The sequence below is a fragment of the Cavia porcellus genome, unplaced genomic scaffold, assembly GCF_034190915.1.
Source record: "Cavia porcellus strain 051 isolate PalLab524CR breed Dunkin Hartley unplaced genomic scaffold, mCavPor4.1 scaffold_24, whole genome shotgun sequence".
NCBI classification, from domain to species: Eukaryota; Metazoa; Chordata; class Mammalia; order Rodentia; family Caviidae; genus Cavia; species Cavia porcellus.
This window is the reverse complement of record NW_026947507.1, coordinates 46702282-46718901: the sequence shown is the minus strand read 5'-3', so window position 1 is coordinate 46718901 and position 16620 is coordinate 46702282. Positions and strand designations below refer to the sequence as shown.

At 46.6% G+C, this 16620-nt stretch overlaps 1 protein-coding gene across 2 annotated transcripts in view; it reads right to left on the bottom strand.

Moving 5' to 3' along the window:
* Positions 1 to 16620, bottom strand: part of Csmd1 (CUB and Sushi multiple domains 1) — a 1477900-nt gene that overhangs the window by 238885 nt on the left and 1222395 nt on the right. For both annotated transcript variants that reach the window (XM_063234987.1, XM_063234988.1), the window contains exons 18-21: positions 12559 to 12747; positions 8020 to 8136; positions 6334 to 6549; positions 478 to 666 (exon numbers count right to left, since the gene is read on the bottom strand). In XM_063234987.1, the coding sequence (XP_063091057.1) occupies positions 478 to 666; positions 6334 to 6549; positions 8020 to 8136; positions 12559 to 12747 (711 nt within the window). The remainder of the gene's footprint in view (positions 1 to 477; positions 667 to 6333; positions 6550 to 8019; positions 8137 to 12558; positions 12748 to 16620) is intronic.

Sequence of the window (16620 nt, the reverse complement as noted above, 5' to 3'; positions counted from 1 at the left end):
GCACACTGCCTTGGGTCTGCAACCTCATTTCTGCTGGAACCAGCGGCTTCACACAGAGCTACAATCCCAGCCTTCTCATTGTTTATTCTGAGATGGAGTCTTTCACTAAGTACATAGACAGAGCTTGAACCTACAAGTCTCCCGCACTATCCTCCCAAGGAGCCCGGATTGTTGGCGTGTGCCACCTGCATGCCCAACTCACTGGCACTTTTGATACAGGTAGTCCCCAGGGCAGTGTCACTGCAACCTGACCTCCAGCTTGTTTATTATCAGATTGCTTAAGTACACACGTGCGTTCCCTTTGCAGCCCCAATTGGCCTCTGCTCAGTTCTCTTCCCTGTAACTCAGGGCTGCGGAAGACCCACCTCTGGCAGAGCCTACGTCACTGGGCTGGATCCCACCGGGCCTGTCCCTCCCGCCCTCCCCTCTTGCCGCCCTGTGCCCTGGATGAATGAAATGAAGCGTGTGACCACCTACCCACACACCTTGGCAGAGGTGCACTCCACACACGGCGGCCCCCGCCCAGGCAAGTAAGCTTGGCCGCACCTTCCAGGCGGTAGCCTGGGAAGCAGGAGAAGGTCAGGGCGTCCCCCACGCCGAAGTGGAAGCCGATTCTGCGGCTGAATGCAGGGACTCCGGGGTCGTCACAGGGCTCCAGGTCGTACTCTGGGACAGAGAGACAGAGTGAGCGGGGAAACTTGGGGAACACTCAACAGTCATAGGCCAGAATTCACAGAAGCACTGTTCTGAACAGAACCCAGACAGGTGCTGGCTGCTGACACTGCTATGTGACTCCTTTTCCTTTGTGTTTTATGACAAATGGCATCAAGCTTAGTATTTTTAAAATATAGTTATACATGCATAACAAGCAAAAGAAGATGGCTCATTTCAAAATTATCCTTCTCAGAGCCTGAAGTTATTTTGCTATGTTTTCAGTCACAATCAGTTCTTAGACTGCCCTGAAGGTGCTTTTGACAGCTGAGGTAGGGAGCGTGACATAGAAACCACAGAGAGCTACTGTAAAATGTACTCCACTCAGAGCAGGAACTGTGCTCTGTCTATAGACCTTGCTTTGCTTGTGGGCATAGAGAACACTCCACAAACTGCTGGATGTGTCCGTGACCCACTCGAGAAGGGCACACTGGACTCAGCTGACAGCAGAATAGCTGGCCAGCATGGCGAGGGCTGCAGCACAAGGTGCCCAGACCACTGCATGTGCCACTGTGGTTCCTTCCTAGCAGCTGTCTCTTCCCTGCCCCCTCGGTCCCCACCCATCCTGAAGCCCAGGACTTCGTCTCTGTGGACTCAGGAAGAGGAAGGACAGCTCTCTGGCTGCTCTGGGCTTCCTTGCTGTTCCCTTGCTCTGAACCCACTGCAGTCGTACTGTGTCAGCCTGGGCTCGGCCAGGAGATGCCATCGGGACAGGGATGGGGGAGCAGGGGGACCTTGAAGGCTGAGTCTGCAGAGGGCCTACAGCACACAGCCTCAGAAACACAGGCCCGTGGACCAGCCTGTGGTGTGGAAAATGTCAAAGCTGTGCCACTCTTTCTCTCCCTTTGTGATTTCCACGGTCAGCTTTTAAGGTCTTCAAACTACCAATCAGTGTTTCCAAAGAACATGGGAAGATAATCATGTTTTCTTAATAGTTTTTGGATCTGATCTTTCTGCTTCATTTCTAGACTAGTGAATCCTCTGTTCACATCTTGTAGGTGACTTTTGTCAGAACCCATGGGGAACCCCCTGCCTGTTACCCTCCTGTCATTCAGCCTACTGATCGACCCCTGAAGACTGCTCACAGTACTGACATGGCTATGCTTTGCTTCTGGACAAAGTATTTACACCATGTATTTAATTTATCCAAACTGATCATCCTTGTAATATGCTTCTACATTTGATCTTATTTTAATACACCCCAAGAAGAAATAATATTTAATTGTCATTTAATTGAAATCCACACATTTGAAACCTACCACACACACAGACAAAATCTCTAGGAAATACTAAAATGAAGATGTCAGGATCCAGCAAATTCGATCTCACACCTTCCTGACATGATTTTCCTTCTGTCCAAGCACATGCTGTGTCCTCTATTAAGATGAAAGGTTTTCTGTGACTTCTTTGAAAACAATTGAGCCCTCTTTTGCAAAATGAGAAGACAACATGTTGCTTTATGCTTTGCTCTTTGCATTACAGGAGGAAAGCACCGTACTCCTCTGGTCCTTGCTTGGCCATGTCCTCTTTTAATAGTGACCTCCAGAAGTGCCCACATGGATAGGAAGCCTGAGGTGGAACTGAGCAGAGGGTACTGTGTATCATGAGTCCACCGCATGGCTGTGCCAGGGCCTTGTGCTGGCTATCACACACTCATTGTTTCACGATGCATTGCACCAAGTGCATTCCCATGAATTAGTCAAACACAAGGACCGTGTGTCACCCGGGTTTTACCTTTCTTCGAACTGAAAGAGTTTGCTTCTGGCATTTATTTTTTTCTCTTTCTCAGTTTATCCAGGGGGCTTATTTTCATCTGCATAAAAATGTGTGAAGGCACCCATGGCAAGATGGGACAAGCAAGCAGAACAGCTAACACATCAAACCAATGAAACCACTCTGCTGAATTCACAGGCACCAGCCTCCGCACTGTCATCACCTTGACACTAGCTCTTGGAAGGTGAGCGTCTCCCGTGGTCCTGTTCTCTCTTCTAGGTCCCTCTCTACCTCAGCTGTCCAAGCTCCCCTCTGGAGCCCTCCTAGAGCCTCTGTGAGCTCAGCTGTGACCCAGCCAGGGTTGGGGTCACAGATAGAGTTTTATCCTCTGTCCTCAGCCATCTCTCAGAGGAGACATCCATGTCTCAGGTGGAGGACACTGCCTCCTCCTCTCCCTGCTGCATGTCCATTGGGTGATCTGCGTCCTTGTCCTCGCTGCACCAGAACGCAGAGCCCACCTCCAACCTCGACCTCTCCCCTTAAACTCCACTTGCTTTCCAGTGCCACTTCCTGTCTTCACAGTGATTCTGCACTGCTGATTTTCAATTTTTTTTTCTCATTTTCTCCTCTTTGGGACTCAAAACTCTTGACAATCCATTTTGTACATACAGCTCAATTTTTTAAGACAAAATGCTTCTTTGTCCCCCAAACTGCATTCCTTGTACTTTCTGTCTAAAACAGCACCGTCATCTACTCATTCTGAAAGCCCTGACTCCTCTCTATCAAGTCAAATCAAGGGACTTCCAGCCCTCCAGCACCCCACCAAGCCTGAACCTTCTGTGTCGTCTCCGACTGGGGTTATTGTATCACAGTTTCCCCTGAGATCACATGTCCCTTAGAATGGCATGAGGAGAGGTCTGATCATATCAGCCTGTATTCACCCCTTTCAGTGGCTTCCTGCCACACCCAGAGTCAGCATCCTCACCCATGTGTGACTTCACAGGAACTGGCTCCAGCTGAGGCCACACATCCTGCTATCTTCCTCTCGGTTTCCAGCTCTGGGAACAGCCACAGCCACCTTCCTGTTCACCCTTGAACTTGCCAGCACCCCCAGCAGTGGCTTTTCCTTCTGCTAGAAGCTCCTCCTCTTGTGCCGCTGCAGAAATGCACTGAAGTAGTATGCATGTGTAGTTTTCTAAATGCAGGGGAAGTAAGCGTTCTTCTTAGCATGAGGAAGAGCAGAGGCTGAGCACAGCAGACAAGTTAGTCCTGGACAGAATTTGCCTGGTGACCTCTGAAGAGAATGCATTTGAATGGAGAGGGGAAGGCAGAGAGGAAAGTGGTCCAGACTCTCAACTTGCTGTGAAAACCCTGAGAACTTGTGTGAATTTGCTGCAAGTTAGTAACTCAGAAAGTGGAGCATGGAGGGGGAAGCTTGGTGTGCACAGAGACTGACCAGAACACAGAGGGGCGTTGTCCCCAAATTGCCACTGACACCTGTAATGATGCTGCCTGGAAGACTGCTTTGACAAAACCTTTGAGAAAGATGGTGAAAAACTGGACTGATAAAAAAAATTCCCTGAAGAGTAAATGCATTGCTTGTATAATAAAATCGCCATTCCTTTGGATTCATTATATTAGTCCACTGGAGACTGTTTGCTGTTCAGTTTCAAGGCAAAACTTCTGAAAATGAAATTATTCCCTCAGCATATTTGAGGAGCACATTTTCCTTGAAGTTGCTTCAGTCAAGTGTGGCTTTAGCTTTTTACAAGACTCTGCCTGTGTGACGTCCTGATGCAAAGGTTTCTTCTACAAGTTTTATGCTTTGCACCCATTGATTGTGGGTAAAGGTCTTGTAAATGTTCACAAATGCTTGAACTTTAGTTTCAACACCAATACATATTTTAAAAATTGCCCCTGCAAAGCTCCATAGATCCAGAAGAGAGTGTTTTCTGATGGTTATTGCTTGCCTGTGCAAAGGAATTTATGGGAAAAAAAAACAAAAAAACAAACAAACAAACAAACAAAAAAAACAAAACAAAAACAAACAAACAAACAAAAAAAAAAAGGAGTCCTGTGTTTCCATTCTGCATTCTGATGATTGCTAGGATCTGAACGCGTCCCCCGAATTTTGCTTTGTTAACTGTTTGGTGTGGGGAGGGTGCCAATGGGGTTCATGCAGCCTTGACAGGGCATGAGCTGGCTTTGCTTTCCTGCCATGTGAAGACCAAGGCTCTCTTTGTGTCCCACCCCCTGTGAAGGTGGACACGGAGACCCCACCACACAGTGGCACCTTGACCTGGGTTCTCCAGCCTGCAGGGTTGTGAGACACAAGTTCCTGTGCTCTGTCTGTCACCCGACTCTGGTATCCTGCACTAAGGGACTCAGTCAGTAATAAGAGACTCCTAGTCAGCTGCACACGGAAAGCCACAGAGCTGAGAAACAGATGGGAGGAAATGGGAAGATTCACACAGACTCATGGGAAATCTGTTCCGCCTCTGTCCTCAGAGCTCTGTTTAAACTCAGTTTGGATCATGGTCAAAAGAGCAGTGGAGGGGATCCCTCACAGGGATACTAATTGACAGCCACCAGGGACAGCCCTGCGGGCAGGGATTTAGGTATTAGCACTAAGAATTTGATACACAGAGTGGCCAATTTCAGGATTACTCCATATCACAGTAAATTCCTCCACCCAGGCCTGGGCAGGTGTGTCTAATTAGAAGCCCATGCTGGACCAGTGACACAGCAAGAAACACCAGTGAAGTCAGTTAAGAGAAATGGCAGCTGGTGGGAATTAGAGAAAAGTCCCTCCCTCCGTGTGGTGTTAAAGCAGGGTTTCACTTTAAGTGGTGCCATGATTGCACGGTATTTAGTGAGCTATGATTAAGACAGGAAGAGAGTTGCCAGGTAAGAGAAAGTAGGATGAACCATGTCCTATCAGGAGCTGTGCTTGGAGACAAGGAGAGTACTCAGACACTCCCCCAAGAGCCATGGAAAGCTGCTAAGGGATTTATAGGACCCTGAAAGCAGAAGTCACGTGTGTTTGTGGTACCCAGAGATTATAAAATTATATTGCATCCAAGCTGTGCAGCCTAACTGGAAACATCCCCCGCAGGCGTCAGTTCCTATCACTGTTGCATCTTAATCTCGGACTCACAGACTCCCCTGCAGCCCTGGCATGGGGTGGGAGAGCATCTGCCAACACCGTGGCCCTGGCCACTATTTGCTCACTAGCCCTTTCTTCTCACTAGGTCAAACTTGTCCTGGATGTGTGTCTTCTGTTTTTGCAAATATTTTTTGGTAATTGTTTTCTCATCTGTAAAACCCTATTACTACCTATGGCATAAAATTAAAAAGCTCAGCAATCTAACCCTTGAAGATAATGTCTGAGTAACATCACTCGTGCACAGATAAACCTCTCTATTACAATAAGACTTATAAAAGTCACTGATGAGAGGGTGGTGTTAGTCACCTCATGTGACTGTAGGAGAGGATTAAGAGTCTGTCCTCCTGGCCCTGTGTCTACACAGCCCCCTTGGTGGCTCTCCAGTAGTGTCAGCATCCACCAGACAGGGGAGCCAGTGAGTCAGGGGACAGCTTGCCCTGAGGTCACCTCTGCAGGAGAGAAGCATCCTCAAGGAGGACACAGGTGACCAAGAGCAATAAACCAGGTGGGCTTTCCAGGAAAAGATGGTTTTGTATATCTTTTCCAGGATGAGGATATATAATCTACAGTGGCATGGTTCCTGGTGGCACCCAGGGGTCCTCACACTCTGCCTGGTGGAGGCTCAGCCCCTCTACCCAGGCCTGGGCAGGTGTGTCTAATTAGAAGCCCATCCAGAGAGAAACTAGAGTGAGAGATGGTAGGGTTATTACCAGAGCTGTGAGACAGCAAACAGACTCACATACCTGAAAAGGTGATGTTGAAGCCCTCGTAGGAAATAGAAAAGTCTGAAATGAAGCGCAGCTGGGCAGTGAAGTTTCCGAACAAGCCGGCCTTGATGGTGTGGGGCAGCACTGAGCCCGTGAGCCTGGCCACCGGCTGGGAGAAGCTGCCATCCTCGGTGATCAGGAGGAAGTCGTGGGAGCTCTCCAGGTGGAAGGTGTGGAAGATCATCTGCACCCCTGAGAGGCAGGCAGACAGGGACAGTGGTCAGAGAGGCAGCGAGGGGGGGAAGTCACTGCTCACAGTGCTCGGACATGAAAGTATGGGTCAAAGCATTAAAATTTCATCTCAGGATGTAACTCTAACCTAGAAGCTTGAGCGAAAAGGAAGAGGGTCATGGTAGAAACCAAGAGAGAGGAAATAAAAACAAATGCTCAAATGTGTGCTACAGAAGGAAATGTCGATCTGAACAAACTTAGATGTCCATGTAAATGCAGACGGGAAGAATGTAGAGGCAGACAGGGGTAGAGGCGGGCAGACAAAGCACACAGGCTTTTGGGGACACACAGGGGTCCAGACAGACACAGGCACGGATAAGAGTACCGGGCAGACACGGGCTGTGTGTAGTTGCATACATGTGTGGATGGTAACGTAGATAAGGATGGAGATACGGACACACAGGTGATGCAGGTTAGGCAGTCACAATGCTTACATTCAAGAATAATCCCAAGACTCACAGGGAGAGTGTTTATCCAAGAGGGACAAAGAATATAACTTTCCCATTTGTACTGAGCTGCCCTTCAGGAAATGTACTTGGTAACTACAGTGCATCAAAGACTGCCTGAGGGAAATGGTCCTGATCATGAAGTTCCACCTACTGACCACGCCTGTGCCCGCTTGGACATCTATGCTGAAGTGAACACGGGGATCCATGAACACATCCCTTTAAGTAAGCATAAAAACCTGAGTCGTTCATGACCTGTTTTTTCTTTATTCTCAGGACACTTGATGGCCAAGATCTTTAATATCCATTCATGGCAACATGGTGCAAAGCAGAATGGGTAATAAAACAGGTCAGTTTAGCACCAAGCTGAACTCAAACACAGCTCAAAAGACAACGTCTACACAGGATTTATGTGATAGCCAATTTTAAATAACTTATTTAAAAAGGAAAATTCAGCTAGGTATGAAAGGTACAAAGTTCACCCCTAAACACAGCACCTACCTTCCCTGCACACACAGGATTTCTCAGCTTTCCCACACGTGCCCGTGGTACGGGCGGGGGTGATGGTGTCTGTCTGGGAAGGCATCACTGGATTGTGCCAAACTTAGTTATTTGTTATGTGGAATATCAGTGGTAAACTTTAAATGCAAGATGAGTATACAGACTTTCCCAGATGTATAATAATTGGTTATATCCTCATCAATAGTCACAGGTTATCATTTATTGCAGGTCTCCTTCCTCACCACAACACCTGATTTCCAGTTCCTAGCTTGGTTCTCTGGGAATCTATTTTGCCCATAGTTCTGATAACTTAAAGATCATTTCTCTTCTAGAATCTTATTAAAAATAAATCTCAAAGTCTTAAAAAAATATATCTAGGGAAGTCAGTTCTTGTCCTTGCTTGTGTCTGGACATTAGTATTTTTCTGTTCCTTGTGTGCTTCATGCATTGTCCTGAGAATCGGAGACCCATGTCTTCATCTTACCCTTCCCATGAGACACCTCAATGGTCCACGTGCAGTTGAGGGAGTTGGGATAAAAGTCTGGAAACCCAGGAGAAAGGACGGTTCCACTCTTCCCCTGGATGTAGCCTCCACAGAGCGCTTAAAATAACAGAAATCGTTCCAGCGTTAGAGCCTCACAGTGACTGCTAGGGTAGAACATTTCCAATGGCATTGAATGTGCAATAACCCTAACACAGGGTTCCACACATGTTCATGAAAAGACAGAGCTCGGGCTTTATTTCACTTGAAACTCTGGCGAGCCAGGGCAGAGGCAGGGTGCAAACCAGCCTCAAACCTAACACAGAACAAAGCACAGCAAGGTGGGCACCAGGTCTCGGAAGCTCAGGGCCGTGGACACTGCAGCCCCAGGCTTCTCCCTTGCTCTCCACTTTGCTAAAGGGCTGTGTTCAAAACTAATTCTGAGTCATTTCTGAAGGAAGGAAAAGGTCATTATGTCATAGAAATTTCAATGGAAAAGTAGTGGCAGACCGTCAACACAATATAAATGATACCTTTTGCTTCTAAGAGCTTTCTAATGTGCATATTTAGTAGTTTTGAAAGCATAACAGTTGTCCAAATTTATGGGGTAGGATGTGGTATTTTTATACCTAAACACCATGTGCAATGATTGGACCAGGGTCACCAGCATCTCCATCCTACACACCTCCAGTGTAGGATGTATGTGAATACCTCCAGTGCTTCTTGTGCTGGGAATATCCAGCAGCCTCTCTGCTGTGATTCTGAAATATTAATCGACTGTCAGCCACGGAGAGACACCAGCCCCACTGTGCCTGCAACACTAGACACACTTCCGCCTGTCCCCTGCAGTCTGGGCAGCCTTTGCAACCACCTTTTCCCTTGTTCCTCCTTGGACACGTCCTTGGGTTTTCCAGGGCTGGGAGAGATGCATAATTTGCAGAAATGTAAACTGGTAACACCATTCTGAAAACAGCACGGTGATTCCTAAAATTCTGAAGGCAGAACCACCCCTCTCCCACTGGGCTCAGTTCCTCCAGGATCACTTGTGTTTCCAAGGCAAAGGACCTGATATGTAGAAGACAACGCTATCCCAGCCTAACTGCACAAGTAGTCCCAATAGCAAGAGAAGAGACAGCCTCTGTCCCCACAGGGGAGACAGAAGACACTGGCAGAGTCCTAGACCAGGAAAATGAATGGGGTCTGCCATCTGAATCATAGGGGCTAGAGGACACTGTGCTGAGTGAAATCACTCGGATGCAGAAAGACAAAGGCCAGGGGTCCCCCATGTGACTGTTTAGGTTCCTGGGCTCTGATGCTTTGGACATGAGACGTCCAACTTGGGCGAGGCACCCTCACAAAGCCTGGATTCCGTGTAGAGGGCTGACAGCAGGTGGTTGAGACCCCAGCATAGTGAATGTGGACACAGATAGGGTGACCGAGGACAGAGAACCTCAAGTCACTACCTCAGGGGACAGGGGCTTCCCACACGGGAACCTAAGCGGAGCAAGGAAGCAAAGGGTCATGGGTAGAATATTGTCCTGAACATGGCGAGTACACACTCAGCACTTTGATATGCCTATGATTGAATTATCATAAATTAGCATAAATCAAATCTTTCATTTTTGTGAAGGATTTAAGCAAAATGATTTAAAAACATTTTATATGAAATCCAAACCCCCTGAAGTTGTTGATGTCTGTATCCTACAATCGTAGGTCACATAAACTGATAACAGTATTCACATCCAGATACATTTAGAAATGACACCATCCAAGTATCTTTCTCTCATCCTTGGTCCTGATGCAATTGAGGAAAGCTATCGGACTGTGCTGGGGAGAAGCTCGAGAGGGAAAGTGCCCTGACTGTGCCATGTTATCCACACACAGGGCAGGGATCCCAGAGCTACCGCCAACCCCGTGAGGGCTGCACAGAGGAGAAACCAGAAGCACCTTGGAAAGACCAGCCCGGCCCTCACTGAAGTGCTACCACAGCACCACTTGGTGCACGAAGCCCAGCTTTTTATGGAATGGGGAATTTGCTATAGTGGGGACTGGGAATGAGTTGCTATTCTCATCAAATATTGAAGAATGGAAAAGAGGGAATAACATAGAACCCTAATTCACATTTCAGGGTCCACATGGGCTGTGGCTATGTTCGTAGGCATGGCTCCATGCCCTGGGGACAGGGCTGCAAATTTAGCTGCATATAATTTGAATTACATGAAGCTATTTCTCTCTACAGTGTATAGTCTTCTTAGGATAGTTATGAAAGTTATGGTAAAATTTTGCTTTTGCATTCCTTAAGGCTATAACTTCTTGAATTTCACTTTTCTCCTTATGGTACTGATCCAGCAAGACCCCCAGGTAAGCTGTTATAGGAATGCTTTGCATGGAGATAAACTATGCAGAAACTAGGAGACGACAAGCAGGACCCGAGCTGAGCTGTCCCAGGCTGGCTGCGGTCAGCGCTGTCCCAGCACTGTCCTGGCACTGACCCCTCTACGTGTTCAACCAGCAACCCTCAGTCAGCGCTGTCTACCAGGAAGGACTGAATGTGCTTCTAATCAACTTTCCCTTACCCTCTTGGGCATAAGCAAAAAGACAGGGAAGTTTTCAGCATACTGAAGTTTATAATCCAGTGGGGGCGGTGAATAGTTTATTTAAAACTCCTCGGATAATCAGGTTCGACACACTAAGAACAAGGCACTAGCCTACTTTCAGAGCCCTGTAGCAAGCGCTCCTAAACTAATATGCGTATCCAAGGAGGGGGAGCTGGCTGGACCACAGGGCAGCAGAGCCAGATGATGGCTGATGTCCATTCTCGTTGGTGAATCCTGAGGGTGAGGGAAGCTGCTGGACAGAGCTCAGGAGATGAGGAGCAACACAGCCCCTCACTCTGGGGTACTGCATTTCTGCTGCTCTTCCACAGGAACCCTGAAGGCCTCCTCTGCTCCCTGGAGCTAACAGGAACTTCAGCACCCTCACGCCTGCCTCCTCTAGTCTGCCACCTCCTAAGCTTCCCACTGTCTTCCCATGAGGCAGAGTTCCAGGCCGTTATTACTGCCCAGAGGGCTGGGTTTACAGCAGTCAGCAAGCCAGTTGCTAAGCATCACCCATGAGGACTGAGTGTCACAGGCCATGATGGCTTTCCTTGAGGGGTCAGCCCTGGGAGAAGTGGGGTCAGCCACAGTGGGGCCTCTCTCCCTGTGAGGACCCAGTCACTCCCAAGGTGAGCACGCTCCCTCTCACTTGACAGGTGCAGTCGATCTTTGGGGGTTCACACTGTAGCTTGCCAGCTCCCTGCACCTCTGTCCCTCCCCAGGGCCACCTCCTGAGCAGCCCCCTTCTGGGTCCATGTTTTCCAGGCACAGAGGCCCACACACCTCTTCTTTGAGTCTTGAGTCTGATTTCTTTCTTTTCATATCCATAGTTGCTGTTTCTTCTTTCTGTTCACCATAAACTTGAAGACAACTCTACTCAGAGCAAGGGGCCATGAGGATTCTGTCCACCTCTGGGTGGCCCAGGAGTCACTCCTGCATGTGAGCACTTGCTAATGCTGAGGTCCCTTTCTCTACAGGAGGTGGAGGCCTGCCACAAGGAAAGGGCTGCTGGGGCAGCAGAGGAGGGACTCAGGTCCAGTGCCTTCTCATTTCAGACCTCTCTCAAAGGTGCCCTGGGGCCTGAGTGCCCTGGGACTCTGACTCTGCCTGGAGACCAGCTGGGAAGCCCTGCGGCAGAGGGGAATGGCTTTTAGTGGTTTGAGGCTCTATTTACTCCTACACAAGCACTTTCATGTGTGCATCCTTAAAGAAGCCAAGGTGTTTAATACACGTGCACCTAATGCTTGAAAAGAAATGCTTACAATATACAAGACTGCAGCAGCTGGAAATTTCCATTTCTACAGTCAACTTCCTTTCACTTACACATTTTTCCATAGAAACAGCTTTACATTGCTGGGATTATTTTCCAGACTAAAGTTTAAATGCTCAAAGTTTTCTTGCAAGTGACAGAAATCACATATTTATCTTTCCGGGAAGGCTGGTGGCACGCAGCCACCCTCCCATCGAGGATGCTCTCCGTTCTGAGGCTTTGAGGAATGGGTCCAGGCCAGGGGGTGGGGTGGCAGCCCGCATCAAGGTCTGCAGAAGGTCTGTGGGAGCCCGCGTGCCCACCAGTGCTCTGGCGCAGGGAAGAGTCCGGAGGCAGGCTGTGTGGACCTTACAGAAGGGCCTCACTTCACTGGGATGGAGGAAACTAGCCCCAGCCCTCTGGGCACTGCGGACTCCCCTTTGTCCCCACATCTGCAAGAGTACTCCGCAGAAGAATGGGGCCGGCTGGGCAGTGGAAGTCAGGTGCCGGGCCCAATAGGGTGGGGGAGATGCTCTGCACAGTAGAGAAAGTGTGGGGGGTAAACTTCAGGCATGCGAAGCCTTAGATCCTGCAGCCTTTCAGGGAAATCATGCCTTGGGGATCTTCACCACCCCCAGGGCCTGGTCTGCAGTCTCTGCATCTCTCTATGGCACCTGGGAGATGAGCACCACCTACCATCGCAGCTGGGCAATGCGTGATTCCACTGATGGTTCCTCTCGCAGACCAGGGGCTCCTCATCACTCAGGGTGTACCCGGGGTCACAGCTGAAGGTCACTGTGGACCGGATGCCAAAGTTACTGCCGTGCCGATGGCCGTTCACAGGGATGCCTGGATCCAGGCAGGAGTCGGACTCGAGAGTCACACCTAGATGAAAACACAGGACAGGAGGGCTTTCCAGGTTAATTAAGAAAAGAAAACAAAAGAGAAGAGAAGAGAAGAGAAGAGAAGAGAAGAGAAGAGAAGAGAAGAGAAGAGAAGAGAAGAGGAGAAAAGGCCATGCTACAAAACTGTAAAGGGTTTCCAGAAAGCATCACCCAGGGAAGACACACAGTGGGATAACCCACTGTGGAATGTGTGGATGAGTATCCAGCAACCCATTAGTGTAAGGCACAATCCAACTTCAAACAGTGGACCCTGTGTTTCAGAGGAGAGGGATTTGCATTGCTACAGACAATATCTCAATACTGCAACCCTAAATAATTCAGTGATCTCTGTGAATTTCGCTTTTGTTTTCTTTTCTTTTTTATTTAAAGAGAAATAAAGAAAGAAAATTAAAAAAAAAACAAAGCAGTAAAAGGGTACAAGTAATACAGAATTTCAAGAAAAAAAATACAGTAAGAAATCACTAGTTAATAGGTTACATATTTTATAGAAAAACAGTTGTCCAAATTATAAAATTAAAGCATATAAAGTGTTCGCACAGTGATATTGGCGATAGTTCCGCTCAATGATCCAACAAAAGCTCAGTAATATGGTTTTCCATCCTACACACTCAAACATACCTGTGGTTACATCCCTTAGTCCATCTTCCTTTCCTCTCTTTTTTACAATAACAATTACACTTTTTGGGTTTTATTACTCCCACAGTTCTTCTTACTTTTTTTTTTTTTGAAGAGAATAAAACCAAACGTGACTAAGAAAAACAGAGTCAGTTAGAACAGAAGGGTGGGCATAGCACGTGATGCAAAAATAGAATACCAGGTGATCAAAAGTGGTTACCATTGTGCCTCTTGATATTTTTAAATTGAGTTGCCTGTATCATCAGGTATAATAGAATTGATCGAAACAGTACAGAACAAGACCAATAAAACCTACACTGGAGACCTTACAGGACTTCAAAAAAAGATAATAGTCAAACCATAATGGGCATCCTAGTATATCTTATTGCCTTCAGAGTGGTTGCCTATACCCTCGAATGTGATACTATCAAACAAAATAGAATATAGTATAATCGGACAGAACAAGATGGGGAGAGCAATACTAGGGTTCAAATCAGGATAATAGGAAACCAAAAAAGTTACTATAATATGTCCCACTATTTCTTAATTTAGTTTTCCCTTAATTAAAAAAATGAGAAAAAATAGATTAATTTTAAAAAGGGGGAGATTGGGATAAGAGAGGACATTGTAACAAGACAACGCAGGTCAGAACCGAACAATTTAAGCATCATTGTGTTTCACCACCAGATAATCTAACATAATAGTAGTCACCATAGTGCCTCTTTCCTTGAACTATTTGAGTATAACTTCGTATGCTATAGCATCAAGCATATCAAGACAGTGTGAAGCCATTGAAGAGAATGCAAGAATTACAGGGTAGAACTTCACTTTTCTTTATTGTAAAACCAAGAAACTGTTCAAAAAAGGCCAAGGGTTTTTCCTTTATTTTTTAATCTCCATCATTTCCTTTCTCTTTCATACTTTATGTTCCTGTTAGATTTTAGTTATCATATGCTAATGTTCATATATTTGCGTACATACACTTAAATATAGACACACAAAATGCAATTTAAAATTATGCTACAGTTGAATTTTTAAAACTGCCTTTTTTAAATCCATACATTTTAACAATCTGCACTGAAGTCAGCCACTTCAGAGATGGCTTAATTAACCTAAGCTAAAACATGTGGAAAAGTGCCACATAAAGTCAAAGAATTAGATCACGCCACTGTGAGAATTTCTTTTCTGTTCTACATTTCTCATACTAGAATAGTATATATTTTAAGAGATGATCAAACTGAGAATAAAGGAAGAGAATATTACAAAAATACTTATACATGCAAAAAATGCAGGCTTGCTCTTAGTGTGTATCACTCTCTTAGTGGAGTTCAGAACATGAATATGGTCTGGAGTAATCAGAAATTTTAAAGTATTTCCAATATTAGGTGGATAAATACCCTCTGGGATCTTTGGCATATTCTTATTGATCAATGCTCCGAAGAATTTAAGAGATAAGACTCATAAATGTACTTTGCATCCTTAAGTAAAATACATGAAACACAAAATCAGAGGAGAATTTTCAAAAATACTCAGTAATGAACAATAATATTTCTTCATTAGTGTAGTAAAACATACCCATTGGGAAATGCAGCCCAGAGGAGCCACGAAGCCATTGCTCAGCAATGTTCTGTGAGGAGCCCAGGCCCCCCTTCCCGGAAAGCCCCAGCTCCTGGGTGTCCAGTTACTCATGGCAGGCTCTGGGGCAAGGAGAGTTCTGCGCTCCCTATAAGATGGAGCAGCTGGAGGCTGAGTTTGACCATGGAGGCAAAGACTGATGCTACTGCACTGCGTAAGACCCCTGCAGAGCTCTGGACACCAGTACTAGAGAATCAGCCATGGCTGCTCACAGCCCTCAAGTGCCCTCAAGTTTTGTGCTGTGTCTGGGGCCTTCCCAGGCTCCACACACAGGGCTACCTCTGTGTTGCACTCTCTTCCTATAAGCAGCTTGACTGTGAAAACTTCCTCAAAGGTTTTCTCAGTCCTTACAGCCAGCCCTAACATCTCAGAGGAGTTCTGGGGACTCCCAGAAGTGGCTTTCCGAATTGGCAGAAGGCCCAAGATTTGCACTCAGGAGGACGGTTCCCTTAGCCCTGCGGTGGCTGGTACTCGTAAAGCCAGTGAAACTAACTTGGTATAATTTTCTTTTTTTTTTTTTTTTTTTTTTTTTTTTTGTCTTTTTCCTTTTTGTCGGTACCAGGGATCGAACTCACGACTGCCTGCTTGCAAGGCAGGCGCTTATGCCACTGAGCTAAATCCCCAGCCCCTAACTTGGTATCATTTTCACAGAAGGAGGCTGAACAATAAAGGAACCAACACTAAAAACAACAACAACAACAAAAAAAAAAAAAAAAAAAAAAAAAAAACAACTTCATTTTTCCAAGAATTGTTCTTTAGCCTTTATTCTAAGTTCTCAAAGACTAACAAGTGCTCCTTTCTATGCGCAACAAGGGGTGACAGCCCTGGTTCTCACAAGTTTCAAAGGCATCGGCTCCTCCTTAGCTGGCTTTCTGCTTTCCACGGCCCTTCCATGGACTGTTTTCTCCTCTGCCATGCTCTGCTTTCATGTCACCCTGCCTTGCAGACTGCTGGCTATGGGCTAAACCTCTACAACTGAGAGCCAAAATAAAACTTTCCTTCTTGAAATTGTGGTTGGGTCTTGAGTCTCACTGGTGAAGAGAGTAATTAAGGTACCCAGTTTCTGGGAAAATCACCCAAACCATTGCATATCCTGTGACGACCAAACAGCTATTCCTTGCACTGAAGAGGACAACAGTAAAGGGAATTACAACCTTATATATGTGTTATATATAATAATGAACTGATGAGTAGAATTTATAATGAAGCTCAGACATAATAACTTTTTGCCACCCAGAATTTGCAGTTTCAAGAGAGACTAATACTAATGGAAATCAAAGCATAGAGCTTTAAATATAGAATTCTATAGATGTAAAACTGAAGACACCGTTACTGCTCTGCTCCTGTCTGCTGTTCTGTTTGGATGCTGGCACTGATCTGGGCACATGCTGGCCTGCCCTCCTCCTCGGCATTCAGGTTGTTGGCACTGTGGGAGCAGGGGAGGGGAGATGCACACTGAGCAATTACAGTGATAAACCAGAGGACAGCTTGACCAGCCGGCCAGGCATGGAGTCCTGGGGCAGGACAATGGGAAAGACCCCAGGGACATCCAGGGGCCAGGTCCTGGGAGGCAAGCAGAGCACTGTAGGAGTCACATTCAGTC